Here is a 16,139-nt window from a genome sequence, read left to right as displayed (position 1 = left end):
CAGTGCGCTTCGTAGTTTTCGGTGTCCAGGTGTAATCGTACGTTGAATTCGATGTCTAGGTGTCCCAGGTTGCCGATGACGAGGTCCACACAGTGCGCTCCGTAGTTTTTGGTGTCTACGTGTATTAATATCTTGAATTCGATGTCCACGTGTCTCAGGTTGCCGATGACGGGATCCAGATAATGCGCTTCATAGATTTCGGTGTCCAGGTGTAATAATACGTTGAATTCGATGTCTACGTGTCCCAGGTTGCCGATGACGAGGTCCACATAGTGCGCTCCGTAGTTTTTGGTGTCTACGTGTATTAATATCTTGAATTCGATGTCCACGAGTCCCAGGTTGCCGATGACAAGATCCAGATAATGCGCTTCATAGTTTTCGGTGTCCAGGTGTAATCGTACGTTGAATTCGATGTCTAGGTATCCCAGGTTGCCGATGACAAGGTCCACATAGTGCGCTCCGTAGTTTTCGGTGTCCACGTGTCCCAGGTTGCCGATGACGAGGTCCAGATATCGCGCTCCGTAGTTTTCGGTGTCTAGGTGTAATAATACCTCGAATTTGATGTTCACGTGTCCCAGGTTGCCGATGACGAGATCCAGATAGTGCGCTTCATAGTTTTCGGTGTCCAGGTGTAATTGTACGTTGAATTCGATGTCTAGGTGTCCCAGGTTGCCGATGACAAGATCCACATAGTGCGCTCCGTAGTTTTCGGTGTCTACGTGTATTAATATTTTGAATTCGATGTCCACGTATCCCAGGTTGCCGATGACGGGATCCAGATAGTGCGCTTCATAGTTTCCGGTGTCCAGGCGCAATCGTACGTCGAATTTAATGTCTACGTGTCCCAGGTTGCCGATGACGAGGTCCACATAGTGCGCTTCGTAGTTTTCGGTGTCCAGGTGTAATAATATGTTGAATTCAATGTTTAGGTGTTTCAGGTTGCCGATGACAAGGTCCACATATTGCGCTCCGTAGTTTTCGGTGTCTACGTGTATTAATACCTTGAAATTGATGTCTAGGTGTCCCAGGTTGTTGATGACGAGGTCCACATAATGCGCTTCATAGTTTTTGGTGTCTAGGTGTATTAATAACTTTAAATCTGAATGGGTGCGTTCAGCCGATACTCTGCTAGCCTAGCAATCGTGAGCAGTTGCTCGTTTTTGCTCGTTTCTTCTCTTTTTAATCCAGTAAGTCAAAAAAGAGGAAAGTATCGGCTGAACGCACCCAATGTAGGACACGTAGATATCGAATTCGAGGTATTAATACATGTAGACACCGAAAACTACGAAGCGCACTATGTGGACCTCGTCATCGGCAACTTGGAACACGTGGCCATCAAATTCAAGGTATTAATACACCTGGACACCGATAACTATAAAGCGCGCTATGTGGACCTCGTCATCGGCAACCTGGGACACCTAAACATTGAATTCAAGCTTGATTCATAAAAATCGACTTAAAATTTCCTTAGCGGCAGAATTAAAATTATGTCATGACATAATAAAAATCGCTGAATTAAAATTATGTCTAGACATAATAAAAATTGGACAAAAATTATGTTTAGACATAATAAAAATTGGATGAATTAAAATTATGTCTGACGTAAAAATAATTATCAAAAATATCGATACCTGAAGATATCGGTACATATACAGTTGCGAACAACATTCAATAAGACACGCAAATAAAAATAAATAAAGAATTTTACAGTTAACGACTTATTAACATTAATCATGCTTTATTGCGATTATGTTTTATGTTGAAATTGAAAAATATATACAAGGTGTACAACTAAAAGGGTTACAGATTATTATTTTTAAAAAACTGAGCAAAATATTAAATTGTTGTTTTCTTTAGAAATAATAGTCCGTAACACTTTTAGCTTCATACCTTGTATTATATACGGTTTATGAAATTATAAGATATATTGTTTATAAGATTAAGTTGCGTAACACTACAAAAAGGCGTGATATCCGTACAAAATTACCTTTTTAAAAAAAAGGTAAAATGAGCGCCAAGTACACGCATAATAGTGTATATGTATTATGTTGTTACCCTGTTATGTTGTTACCTCGAAAAAAACAAAGTGGTAGTATTATACCTCCAAATAGCTTTATCCTGTACATACTGTTTATACAATGCGTAATATACTACAAAAAGGCGTGATATCCGCACAAAATTACCTTTTTTAAAAAAAGGTAAAAAAAGGCGCCAAGTACACGTATAGTAGTGTATATGTTGTTACCTAAAAAAAAAAAGAAAGTGGTAGTATTATACCTCGAAAAAACCTAAGTAACAAGTGGTAGATCTTTATATCTCGAAAAATCTCGAAAAAATCTAAGCAGTAGTATCTTTATTTCCGAAAAATTATAACCCAAGTGATACACGTCACAAAATTATGTCACCTTATCAAAAAGAAGAGTCGCGCTTCAAGTGATCTATTACAATTACAAAAAAGAAATGATATCTCTTTAAGTTAGAGCGCCAATTACAGAGAGAACATGTATATTGCCTCAAAAAATAATTGTTGCACTACATTGAAAAATCTTTACATTGTGTCAATTAGAAAAGAATGTATAATAACAATTTTATAAGATTAAAAAATTTTATTTAAATTTAACAAGGGAATACAAGATATTTAAATACAAAGTTATTTACATGTGTATTTTTTAATGGCCACAAAGAATTACAGAAGTAACAGTACAAAATAAAAATATTTTATTAAAATACATAAATTTTTCTTGTAAAAAAACTTGGCGCTGCTAGACCTCGAAATTTTAAATAAATAAATAAACTTATTCTATACTTAATTATAAGCCGCATTATCCGCCGTCCGCGTAGTCACGCACACCCATATCACTCACTCCCACATCCACGCTGATAATCATTTAATATTACTCCCATTGTATTCTTCTCTGAATTATTTTTATTTATTGTTGTTTTTATTTATTTAAAAGGTCTAGCAGCGCCAAGTTTTTTTACAAGAAAAATTTATGTATTTTAATAAAATATTTTTATTTTGTACTGTTACTTCTGTAATTCTTTGTGGCCATTAAAAAATACACATGTAAATAACTTTGTATTTAAATATCTTGTATTCCCTTGTTAAATTTAAATAAAATTTTTTAATCTTATAAAATTGTTATTATACATTCTTTTCTAATTGACACAATGTAAAGATTTTTCAATGTAGTGCAACAATTATTTTTTGAGGCAATATACATGTTCTCTCTGTAATTGGCGCTCTAACTTAAAGAGATATCATTTCTTTTTGTAATTGTAATAGATCACTTGAAGCGCGACTCTTCTTTTTGATAAGGTGACATAATTTTGTGACGTGTATCACTTGGGTTATAATTTTTCGGAAATAAAGATACTACTGCTTAGATTTTTTCGAGATTTTTCGAGATATAAAGATCTACCACTTGTTACTTAGGTTTTTTCGAGGTATAATACTACCACTTTCTTTTTTTTTTTAGGTCTCTATATACGTGCGATATACACTTTAAATTGCTAGAAAATGATTCTGTACGGCAAATGAAAATCCCCCAAAACATAAACTGTGAACAGAAAGACGTCTGAGGGCGACCGCGATAAGGACGACCGAGACAAGGTAAAACGCGCGCCGAATTTTTCGCGAGAAGGCGGCGGAAGAGGGTGGTTAGTATCCGGTCTTTCTTTTTCCCGGAACTCATGATACCACGAATAATCCGGTGCGAACCGGCCGCTCGGAGAGACCGCACCGCCATGGACCGGCACGGAGTCGGCACGGCTGGCACCTAAGTGCATAGCTAGTCGACCTGCATCCACGGATATGCAGGATTCCGGCGTCGACGGACCTCATACCACTGGAATGCACCGAACGAGCTACAGGCTCCCATACTCCGTTCTCCCTCCCCCCCCCGGGTGCCCCCGGCCCCCTCTGGCTCCGGCACGCGCTTTTTCTTCTTCTTTCACCTTTCTCCCCCCCCTCCACCCCCCGGTCACCTCGTCGATCTTTCTCTCTTCCGTTCCCTCTACCGTTATCCTCCTTTACTTTTCGCGGCCTTCTTCTTACCACTTATCAGTTACAACTCGAGACGTGTTAATGGCTTCGGCCGGCCACTTGGGTTGCCAAGCGCGAATCTCGCGTCGCGCTTCGTTGGGGAACCCGGGTTTTTGACCGGGTTCGCGCGGCGATCGATCGACGGAGAGTCCGGTCGACCGAGAGAAACGCGCGACGCGAAAGTTTTGAAACGGGCTATTATCCCCGGTAACTTTGTCGTCAATAACTGCGTCAGTTTGCCGTTAATCGTAACGCAGTGAAAAATAAGGGGTCTCTTGATTAAGGTTTCCGAACGTAATAAAGCCGCATTGAATTAATTTTAAGATAGACCTGACTATACGATAGAAATCTGAGTCCGAGTCTATATTAGTCATCATAAGAATATACGCGGTACGAATATAAAATTGCGAAATTTTAGCGAAAGGAGTCCACGGCGTTCTTCGGATATACGTGATGCGCGATATATTGACGTATGGGATGACCTGGAAGAAGCACACGCCAGTCGGGCGAAAATTACCACTTTTCGAAATTACTAAAACTGCCATGCCTTCCAATAAGGCAGAGTACGAGGCATTTGACCTCATTGCGCTCCATAGCCACCCCATTTTCGAAACACCTTCAACAATTTTCGAGAAATGGCCCTCCTTTCCTGTCCCGCGCGATCAGCGTGTGCCCATTTGCCCGTCTCGTTCAATAACCGTGCGGTGCCACGTGACGAGCCCGCGCCTCGAGCCTCGCGCAATGTGATTGAATCGGTGAATGATTTATTCGCGAAGAATTCGAAGAATCGACAAACGTAGAAGGTACAGAGCCGCGACGATGGACTCCTCGCATTCCAAATAATTGTCGTATATATCGTCGTCGATCCATAAATATACCGACGGCGACGACGATGCCCTGACGTGCTCCCCCGGTTCCCCACCTCCCGCTTTATTGCTCTTCGATCGCGGCCCCCGATCGATCGCGCGCGTATATATCGCGTTATGGATTAATCGCGGCGTCGTCTCGCCGAGGACTGCGTGATCACCCGACGATTGATGACGCGCCACACCGTTGCCTCTCGTAACGCGCCGATAAAATGCACGGCTTCGATGACGCGATAGCGCGCCGCGCGTTTTATCAGCTCGAGATGCCAGCCGAAAGCTCGTTCGTCGATACGATTCGTCCGTCGTGAATGCGAAATCGTCGTTCGCCTACAGCCGGATTCGGATCGAGCCAACGGGCGAGCGCGAGCAAACCTGAACGAACAACTTGCTCGAATAAGAGCAAGAAATTTGAAGGCAGGGCACTGCGATTTGAAGCGGGTTTGTTTGTTAGCGCTCGGTCGTTTGATACGGTTTTTTCTTGAGGATCGCGATCGTCTATCTCTCGAACGTACGTACGCAAATTGTCTAATCGGAAGACAAGATTAGTCGAATAATGCAAGATCGCTCGGCAATCCCCGATTACTCAGCGCGCGTTATCGGCGCTGCGGTCTAAGTCACCGGGTGATATCCGTCCGTCGATCGGAGCCTTCCGACGCGTCGTCATCGACGTTACGAGACCGAGATGAAATGTCCGCGAAGCGGCAATAGTCAGACTATGTAACAGGCGGCTTTTCGTATAAGGCGCATTTCTAGAACTCGTGTCCTCCCACGTTTGCTCACGATCCAACCGGATTCCTGTCCTCCCTGAACTGTGTCGTCTCTCCTTCGCGTAGGCACAATTCCTATTTCTGTCTCTCGGAGGACATATTGTATATTACATTAGTAAAAATTACAATTCGCGTTATAAGACATTTTATTGTGAATCGTGCTACACGTACTGACGTGTAAAAAAACTAACGATATATTTATAATAATATATTTAAACTATGATGTCAAATTTTGTGTTCCATCTAAAAATTACTATAACGATATTGTAATTTTTACCTCAAACATAATAAAATATACAATTTATACGCCAAAAGTGTAGTCATAAGTAAAACTTCGTTTCCAAATAATCCGAATAATTAGCTATTTTGTTGTAAGACGTAAAATATGTGTAATATTTTTGGAGAAAAATATAATTTCCGTTCAGTATATTCCGGAATAACAAAAATTTCATCGTAATTTTTTCACTATATTTTCTTCGTGCACCATTTCCAAGGGATGGTTCAATTTGGCGCGGCAGATCGTGAAAATCTAGATACGACAATCTCAAGTCATCGTGATCCGTGAATTTTTCCTTTCCCACTCTTCGCACGATCTGATAATGATTTCGCGACGTTGTTTATTCGTTCGCACGTTATAATCGCATCGATAACAGAAGATAAACAATTCGCGCAGTCCTTGCGCAAATGAATACTTTTCGTTCGGAAATCTATAAGATTTAACGTTCGGTTTTATCGCGATATTATTTATATTATATGGTTCAATAATTGTGTGATCAAATCGCTTATCAATTTAGTGTTTCAATAAGTGGTGCCTACGTCAACTCCCAACGAGAAAACGTATAAGCGTGATACGAGAATATTCTGGCAGAAGACTAGGATTGATGAATTTTAATCCAAAACATTCGATTCAAAATCTGGTAAATAATCTTAGTATATGTATATTTGAGAAATGAAAAAAATGTTGAGCATTATTGAGAAAGATAAAGATCGCATAAATTGACCATATCGTAAATTACAATATCAAGTAGAACCAAATAACCATTTCTAATATTTACACGATAAAATTAGATTAATCGAGGCCTAAGATAATATTCCAACCATTAGATAAAAAATTTTTAGACATTTATTTGTTTGTAATAAATATGTATATAGATATCCCTCCTAGCAGGGTTCTCGTTATCAAAAGTGCTACAAACGTCGGAAGACAAAAATTTCCAATCCACCATCTTCATCCTCCGTCGCCGATGATGATAATAGGTAGGCAATTACCGATAAAGATATTTTCTCATAATCCAAATATATAGAGATATCCAGCCATCCATCACGCCTCACACGAAGCGATGGAAATACCTAAACAAACGATGCAACGGTAACTTTATTTTCGGACGTCTCGTCCTGGCCGATACAAGAATACGCTCAGAATACGCTTCCCTGGAAATAAAGAGAATCGTTCCTAACTTCGAAAAACTTGAAACAGTTTACACGGATGAGAGACACAATTAACCAGTGCGGCCTGCGGCCTGATAAGCTATCGGGGCGATGGAATCCTGTATATATCTGTCATCGCTTTGAATACCTAGTATATAGATACCGTAAAATTCTTGACGTGATAACCATTGATAATAATAATAATATTTTACATAACAGCATATATATATATATATATATATATAATTTAAGTGTAGGCGTAAGATATAAGAAATTTGATATAACACGTTTTAAAAACAAGAATTATTCGCGAGAAAACGCGCAACGCAAGCCTCGGCGCGGCAGGAGTCCGCGGCCTTCCGCCAGGTAAAGTCGCGACAACGTCAGTTCTTACCTCGTTGATGTGCTTGTAGGTCTTGATGAGGTCGACGCTGAGTTTCCTGAGGGGCGCCGTCGCTGGATCGCGAAACCTGTGGGGTATCCTGGCCTGCATGGCGTGAATGTCCGAGGGGGTCTCCTGCGGAACCCCGCCGACAGCCCCGCCACCCGCGGCACCAGCCCCACTGCATACCGCGGAGGGCATGGGCTCCTCGGCCACCAGGCGCCCGTAAAGGGGCGCACCGCCGGTCCCCGTCCTCCCGCTCACTGAAAGCACCAGGAGACAAACGGATCAATGCATGGCGACGGTCGAAGAGTACTCACTTTGATACACCCCCGCGCTGATCGCATATAGGGGTACGTACGCGAGGGGGAAAGAGCTAGCTACTATATCGAGCTTCATCTGCTCGATTAAATTCCGTTTGACGTTTCCTTACGGCTACACGCGACCGTCGGACACGATCGTATCGAGATATGCCACATTAAGATCGAAATAGACAATAAGACAATAAGACATGATCATTCCGAACGCGGATACGCAATGATCATTATGATCGTCGACTCTCGATTCTCGCAAACGTGATTCTCTGACGACAATCTTTCAAATTTATAAACCGAACAGAATAAAAGAAGCTTCGCTATCTTTCTTCTTTAATACTTTCTTGTAATTGTGTATTTCTGTTGGAAGTACTAAAATAAAAATCGAAACATCTCTGATGTTATGATTAAATCATTGAATATTAAAATCGTGAAAAAAATATATAAATATATAATACGGAAGAGATTATTATTCAGTATAATATTATATGTATATTATTATTCACACATATATACGCACGATATTGATTTTTGAAATCTGCAATGCATAGTATAATTGCAGCGAGAAAATTCAACTCGTAGCTTTGCGGTATACCGCGAGAAATGGATCAATGCGTGGTCGCGAGTTTAGTCAATGATCAATATTTATGTTTACTGCCTGATATTGACGTTTATCTGTTAAGTTTATCATTAGGTAATTAGATTCGCGTAGTAATTAGGGAACGTCAAGCAACCAAGTTGCAAGTTGTTTTGATCGATGCTGCGACGCTATAAGATGTAAGATTATTATGCTTAATGTGACAAATAAATTCGATTGCAGGATAAATTGATTAGGATTAAATATGTACAAATATATGTGTGTTTATTCACATGAAGGTATATTAACCTAATTTTTTATCTATAAATATAAGAAATTATTAGAAATCTTTCTATTTGTGAAAAAACTTTTGTTGTTGTTGCTACAAAGCTTGCTTTTAGTGTGTGTTCAAAAATGCTATTTATATATATACGCTAATATTAATCTTAAATAAGTAATGTATTAGTCATATAACTTGTCACGTTAATTATTCTTCTTCATCTTTTAAGCAGAACATAAAGATAGTTCATTTTACTATTAATGGCACAATATAGACGTCATCTCAATTAAAAATTATGTAAACACCCGCTCATAAAAAATATGCAATAGAAATATATATAAAAAAAGAAAAATATGAGCGATATATCAAACACGGACATAAGACAGTAATGGACGAATATGTCGTAAATAATGCAAGATCCTGTTAGAATTATTATATACCGTGCAATAATTTTACATCACTCGTGTTCCGTATTTTTGATTGCAGTAATTAGCAATTGTGTTAGCTATTAATTTGAAACAATGTACGATGAGGAGAATACAACGACAACCGGTGGGATATCTCTTTCACCGAGGAAAGATCATTCGGTCCTGAGTTTTTTTTTTTTTTTTACGGTCGACGTTAAAGCCGCGACGTAATTAGCATCAGAAAAATTTCGCGGAGTCGCGTGTCCGCGAATGAATACGCGATTAAAACCGCCGCCGCTACTCCTCCCCAAACAGAATCGGTTTTGTTGAAATTACTCTCGGATAATCCTGTAATAATACCAGGGTATGTTAAATCCAACTCTTTTGTGGTCCGCGTGATAAGTTACCTTCTCTCTAATGGAGTTTTTCTCAAGCTAATCAAAAAGTGTCCCTTTTAATAATATAATCATATACGTTGTTTCGATAAATCTACCGAAGAGATCAAAATCCTCCTCGCGGACTGGCATACCAGCAGAGGATTAGCGTTACTTTTTCACGAGTAAGAGACTCGCGATGATTAAGCACAGAGGATTGCGGGAAAATGGCAGACGGCGATTGGCAACAACTCCTCTTCCGTGAAAAGTAATCCGTCCCGAATGAATCACGACCGCGCGGGCTGGGAATTGCGATACGTTCGAAAGAAGCATGCGTGTTGAAGAAACTCGCGTTGATTGTTTCTATAACGATCTGCCGCAGAAATAGACGGTATATAGTTCGCCCAGGTGCAATCTGCAACGGACCACACTCAAAGAAAAGAATTGTTGCAATAGTCAATTTTTATTGGCTGCATAAAAGTTTTCTGCCATAACTATTTAATTTTTGAAGCAGCAAATCGCAATTCCAATCTATGATTTTAGATAGGCCAACGTAACCAACTTTCAAAGGTAGTAAGTAGTTGGCTCATTAGGCAATTTCTTAGCTGCGGTGACCTTACCGACAAAGTTGATAAGACAGTTGGCCGGGCTAGCAAACTCAAATTTGTCTGTCGTGCAAACGCTCGGCGATAGGAGTTTGTTTTCGTGCAGATGTTCGCCGGGCCGCTGCAGCGCCGGGCTCTTTCCCGCGTAAATAACCACGTAACCGACTGAAGCCTTGCGCGTTCAGCGCGTTACGCATCACGCAGAAAATACGTGGATACGTGCCATGGTACTCTAGCCTGCTCCAGCCTAAGTTCTATTGGAGAGACGAAATCGCTCGCACGTTCGCAGTAAATAGTGTAAGAGGAAGAGAGGAAGGAAGAGAGAGAGAGAGAGAGAGAGAGAGAGAGAGAGAGAGAGAGAGAGAGAGAGAGAGAGAGAGAGAGAGAGTGTGACCGGCGGAAAAGTATTTCCAAGTGCGGTGCCAGACTGTGCGCGATTCGCAGTAATATAAAAGACTTATTTGTCGTTCAAACTCAACAAGAATCTCTTCGTCTCGATACTGATTCCATCATAAAGCCTCTTATATCAGAAATAAACGGTGAGAGAGAGAGAGAGTGACCGGCGGAAAAGTATTTCTAAGTGCGGTGCCAGACTGTGCGCGATTCGCGATTCAGAATGGTATCGATAAATATTTGAGCAATGAGTAAGTAAAAACTGTAACATCATAACTTTAAAAATATTAGTAGGTATAATTAATTTAATAATTGTAACTTCATAAGATATTTCTTCTACTTTATCTTTTATCATCTTTCTTTATTTACAAATTTCTCAATTTCTTGCAATTATAGACTTTTTTTGTAATCGGGAAACTTTTACTTATTTTCTTCTGTATTTAAGCAAGGCATAATATTAAAAATAATAGAAATACATGACTAAAGAAAAGAACAAGAAGAAGAGAAAGTAGGGGAAATAATAGATCGTAATTAAATTTTCTTTATTAAATAGGACAGTAATGATATACGTATGTACGTGTGTGTGATGTATAATACTCGAAATTTGTAATATGTATAAATTATAATATAAATTTTTGTGTTTGTATAAAAGTCTATGTAATTATTTTAAATTACTTAATGTAACCTATTGGAGTGTTTATTAATAATAATATCGTTATATTTTATTATAGATCTTATTCTGGAATGACAAATATTGAAGCTTTCTGGACTGCTATGCAAGCTGCTCATGAAGAGCATAAGTGCTATATAAAACATAGAAATATAAAAGAGTTCGTAATTATTCGTTTCGTTTTTTCTGCTGAACGTAGCCATTTGACAATCATTATTATGGCAGACGAGTGGACAATTAATATATTAAAGAAGTGGGAATTTTCATCTTATGAAGCAATATTTAAAGGTAAGTTTATACGGAAGTTTTTCGATAGCAGGTTTTTTATATATTATATTATTTGTAGTATAGATTGTTTGTATTTCTTTGTCTGTCTATGATATTATTACTAAACATTTTTAATAATTTGGAAACACAATGCTTTACATTTTCATTTTATTGTTTAAATTCTTTGTCTTATTGTAAATTTTCTCTTAGAACATGAAATAGATAAGAATAGCTTTTTAAAACTAAAGGAAGAGCACATACGTCTTTTGATTCCTCTATTTGGCCCACAAGTTAAATTTTTGAACTTATGGACAAATTTAGTGTCTTCATCAATGAAGGTAAAATATATGTCCTCTGTTAGTTTTAAATTATTCAGTTAACGCTTTTTAACCTTTCACGCTTTTTCGCTTTTATTTTCTATTTCAGGTTGAGAATGCAGTAGATCTGGAAGATAGAGCTATTGAGACAATAAATGCCGTTGTTGCTGCCGATGGTAGTCTTTTGGAAGAATTAATCGTTGCAATACCTGAAGAACAAAAAGTTGATGAGGAATTACAAGTTAATGAGGAATTCCCTACTGATCCCTTGTCAATAGAGATTGAGGTATCACAGTCACAGCAAACAAAACGTTGCAAGAAAAATTCTTTGAATGAAAACCGAAAATCTACTTGTGTTTCAAATGTAAGTCCTTATTAAATATTGTCATTATTTAAAGTAATAAAAAATTACAAGTTAAATATTGTTGTAGGATGTAAGGTTTTATCTTGAACGAACAAGTGATGGCAAGAGCTATTTTGGTCTGTATAAAAATCAAGGCTTCGACAACGCTCTGAGATCAGATTTAGCAAAATACATAGTAACAGCAGAGTTAGCTAGTGATCCGAACAAACGGTGAGTGTGGTGCAATAAACTGCTGTTCGAATTATTTCACAGTTACTGTAATTAGTAATTACTAATTACTATAAATATAAACAAAATTAATGATATATATTTGTTACAGAATTACTTCGGATGATTTCAAGCGACTTAGTCAACAAATCATAGAACTTTTTCCTACGGAAATTGTGGTTAGTTTTAAATATTTTTTATTATTTTTTAATTTTTTAATAGTAGACTTCTATGCTCTCTTTATTTATGCTACATTCTATTTTATTTGAACTAGGATACTTGGTACATTCCGAGAAGAAAGAAGACTACTGGGACTGATCGAGCAGTACAACCTAAAGGAAAGCTATACGATCAGTACACGAAATTAATTGGGAAACTTAGAAAAGCAGAGCTTCGGAGTGGTAATTTACAGGAAGAAGAGCAGGACGTGAATGACTCTCATGACTTTAATGGTATATACCTATAGAAACAATATTTTGAATTTTAAACAATTCTTAAGCCTACTTTGACTCTCATTTGATACTATAACTACAGGATATTATATATGATGATATATTATAAATGACAATTATATATATATTATATATTATGATATTATGATCACACATAGGAACGGGTTCTTCAGAAACACAGTTAGATAACCTACAGTGGTTACGAAGATGCCTGGAGCCACAGAATGAGGCCATTATAAAGTGGAAAGAGACTGCCTCCATAAGACTTTTGAAACTCAGAAATACGGAATACAGACAGAAAAAAGGCAAACACTTTATTGGTGCAATTACTGACTACTTCAATGAATTTCGTATTTTGCGACAGCCTTGGGGTTATATTTTGGTAAATTGCTAGGATTAAAATTTTATTATTCTATTTTTTAAATATTTGAAAATAATATTGTGTATTTGTCCAATTCCAGTTGGAACAAGACTTCAGCTACCTGTACCCTAATCATTCAATGCAACTTTTGTCCAATTGGGAGAAAATTGTTCAAAGAATAAAAAGTCTTTTAAAGACTAACATAATATCCTCAACTCCTGAAGGTAATACATTTAAAAAAGTTTAGTTTTTCTCTCTTTTTTCAATAGAAACTCTTTCCAAGGCCTATTTACTTTCAGAGGAAACTGTGGAGGTGTTGCTAGCAATCCCAACACTTTTCTCTCCAAAAAATGTTGGAAGGTGGCGTCCTACGGCTGCAGATTTAAGTGCTGGTTTCCTGCTGCATATCAAGGTAATAGATATTTCTGTCTTTGGGGATGTTGAACTTCAAAACTTTATCGAAAAAAAATATATATACAAGGTATCCGTCCATAAATGCCCGGGTAAATATCTTGCAACTGGTCGAAGTTATAAGAAAGTTTAATAAGAGTTTGCATGGTCTGATTTTAAGATATTTCAGTGCGTAGATTAAAATAGCCTACCCTGTATATATAGTGTGTATGTAAGACTTTCCTCTGTAATGTTTACGTCGTATTAGTTACACAGATTTAAAAACGCTTTTAAACAATAAAAGTACGTGCAAAATTAAAGTAGAGTATTATTCAATATCAGATGAAAACGATACAAAAATCGATATTGTAATTTTTTTCCGATTGGATACATTAGATATTTCACATTATAATTCAGCAGTCATTTCAGCATCCCCTTAAAACATATTAATAATATTGCAAGAGAAAAGAGAAGGTAATGTAAAAAATATTTCTAGAAAAATGTTTTTGTCAAATTTAAACTGGTTTTTTAGGCTTTACGAGACTTGGAAGTGCAAGTGGAACGCATGAGGCAGAAGCTATTTGCTGCTAAGAAGCAACTTCAGCCGTTCCCTGTCATCATTGGTGAAAATACAGCAAACATAACAGAATCGTATGTTTATATCGACAATTTTCCGTATAAGGTAGAGAGCCCTTTACGTGCAATAGATGTGTGTTTCAAAGCGTATCAGGCTTTGCATGCATCCTATCCCTTTCAGAGTAGTCAGCCATGGCTTTTTCTTCAGCAAGCTATTTATCAATTGAAAACTCAATGGGATGAACATGTACCAAGTGTAGCAACATTGGTGAATGAATATTTACAGTTAACAGATGATTAAATTACTTTAATTTTGAGTTGGGAATAATTTTGTTTTGCATTGAACTTTAATTAATTTTTAAATATTTTTGAATGTCCGAAAATAAAATATCACAATGATAAAGTGTGTAGGGCAAGATTGTAATTTAACTTTGACCTCTGTCAATGCTCTACATTTGCATTTAAGTACTGCTCATAAATTTGATGAGATTACCGAATATAAGTGTCAAGTACCCCAATGTTTATCAGATTATAATTCATGGAGAAAATTCCGAAAACATCTTATATCCTATCATAAATTTCCAGCTAATTCTGTCCTTAAGAGTCGTATTCAAAGTGCTAAAAAAAGTAATGGAGCTAACTTACGATCGTCAGACTTAGACTCTGAAGATGTTAATTTTTCTCCAGATTTTCTTCAGGATATATCGGTCTCAAAAGAATCTATTAATGACAAACTTCACAACTACTTGCTACGTTACATTGCGAAATTGTATGCAGATCCAACTTTGCCCCGAAAGCATGTTCAAATTGTAATGGATGATACAGCTGACTTGTTTTCTAGTATTATATCATCTCTGAAGCCTGCTATAAGTGTTACGTGTAATGAAACAGAATCTATTGAGAAGATAGTATCGAATATTTTCGATTTATTTGATACAATTCATAAATTATTCACGAATTTTAATTCTGAGTATAAGCGTATAAAAACTTTACAGGCAACAGATCATTTTATTAAGCCTCAACCATATATTGTTGGAAATGTTGTAAGTGAAAAAAGAGTTGATAGCCGAATTATTAAAGACATTGTACCCATACATGGTCAGTTTCTACCTCTTCGTGCAATTTTGAAAGCTTTCTTTAGCCTTCCAGGAGTATTTGACATCATTTATAATTACATGGTATATCTAATGGAAGAGACAGCTGTATTATCTAACTTTGTTCAGGGTAAATTGTGGAGAAAAAAGAAAACAGATTATTTTTCTGACAAAATTGTTTTTCCTCTTTTCGTTTATTATGACGACTTTGAGGTAAATAATCCATTGGGGAGTCATAAAGCAATTCAAAAGCTAGGCGGAACTTATGTTACTATTCCATGTATTCCACCAGAATACCGTTCTACATTGAATGAAATTTTTGTTACTTTATTGTTCCATGCATCTGATAGAGCCCATTTTAAAAATGAAGCTATGTTTCGCATATTAGTAGATGAAATCAATTTTCTTCAGGACTATGGTATTGTTTTACATTTGCCACAGGGTGATCAAAAGGTATACTTTGCTCTTGGTTTATTAACTGGAGACAATCTTGGACTCAATACAATATTAGGCTATTCAATGGGTTTTAATGCCACTTATTATTGTCGTTTTTGCACTACCCGAAAGGAAGATTGTGAAAAAGATTGCTTTATACGAAAAGAAAATTTAAGAAGGAAAGAAAAGTACTTAAATGATATCCATGATGGTCTATCCAACTCTGGTTTAAATGAATATTCAATTTGGAATGAAATTAAAGGGTTTCATATTTATGACAATTTTGCTTCAGATCCTTTGTTACATGAGATGGCAGAAGGTTGTCTGCGATATGGAATGGGCCATTTATTATATCATTTAATGTTCAATGAGAAACATTTTGTAATTCAAGAGCTTAATGAAAGAATGAAAAGTTTTGATTATTATATAAACGGATTTTCGAACAGGCCGCCACTTGTAAGAGAGGAGGAAGTGAGAAACAAACATTTAAGTATGTCAGGTACTGAAATGATAAATTTTTTTTTAACGTTCGGTTTTTTAGTTGGAGACTTTGTGCCGTGTGATAATA

At 37.1% G+C, this 16,139-nt stretch overlaps 2 protein-coding genes across 4 annotated transcripts in view; one reads left to right on the top strand and one right to left on the bottom strand.

Moving 5' to 3' along the window:
- Mnb (minibrain) overlaps positions 1–16,139 on the bottom strand; it is a 92,416-nt gene that overhangs the window by 28,263 nt on the left and 48,014 nt on the right. For both annotated transcript variants that reach the window (XM_077408168.1, XM_077408169.1), the window contains exon 3: positions 7,501–7,751. In XM_077408168.1, coding sequence (XP_077264294.1) covers positions 7,501–7,751 — 251 coding nt within the window. The remainder of the gene's footprint in view (positions 1–7,500; positions 7,752–16,139) is intronic.
- On the top strand, positions 9,871–14,744 carry LOC143898680 (uncharacterized). 2 transcript variants are annotated; one of them, XM_077408309.1, is made up of 11 exons: positions 9,871–11,396; positions 11,586–11,713; positions 11,802–12,056; positions 12,124–12,266; positions 12,376–12,442; positions 12,538–12,715; positions 12,874–13,097; positions 13,177–13,300; positions 13,376–13,488; positions 13,999–14,148; positions 14,224–14,744. In XM_077408309.1, the coding sequence occupies exons 1-11, from the start codon at positions 11,183–11,185 to the stop codon at positions 14,341–14,343; spliced, it is 1,716 nt and encodes a 571-aa protein (XP_077264435.1). In that variant the 5' UTR covers positions 9,871–11,182; the 3' UTR covers positions 14,344–14,744. The 2 variants fall into 2 exon arrangements, with proteins under 2 accessions (XP_077264435.1, XP_077264434.1); XM_077408308.1 differs by having other exon boundaries at positions 13,999–14,744.

Source organism: Temnothorax americanus, unplaced genomic scaffold, assembly GCF_048541705.1.
Source record: "Temnothorax americanus isolate GAGA-0224 unplaced genomic scaffold, ASM4854170v1 Scaffold24, whole genome shotgun sequence".
Classification (NCBI taxonomy): Eukaryota; Metazoa; Arthropoda; class Insecta; order Hymenoptera; family Formicidae; genus Temnothorax; species Temnothorax americanus.
The sequence above is the reverse complement of the archived record's forward strand: the minus strand, read 5'-3'. Positions and strand labels throughout refer to the sequence as shown.

Excerpts from the sequence above, each read along its gene's own strand:
- LOC143898680 (XM_077408308.1), top strand. The coding sequence starts at position 11,183 with ATGACAAATATTGAAGCTTTCTGGACTGCTATGCAAGCTGCTCATGAA. Across the intron at positions 12,267-12,375 it reads GCTAGTGATCCGAACAAACG|AATTACTTCGGATGATTTCA; the intron begins GTGAGTGTGGTG and ends TATTTGTTACAG. Across the intron at positions 12,716-12,873 it reads TGACTCTCATGACTTTAATG|GAACGGGTTCTTCAGAAACA; the intron begins GTATATACCTAT and ends GATCACACATAG.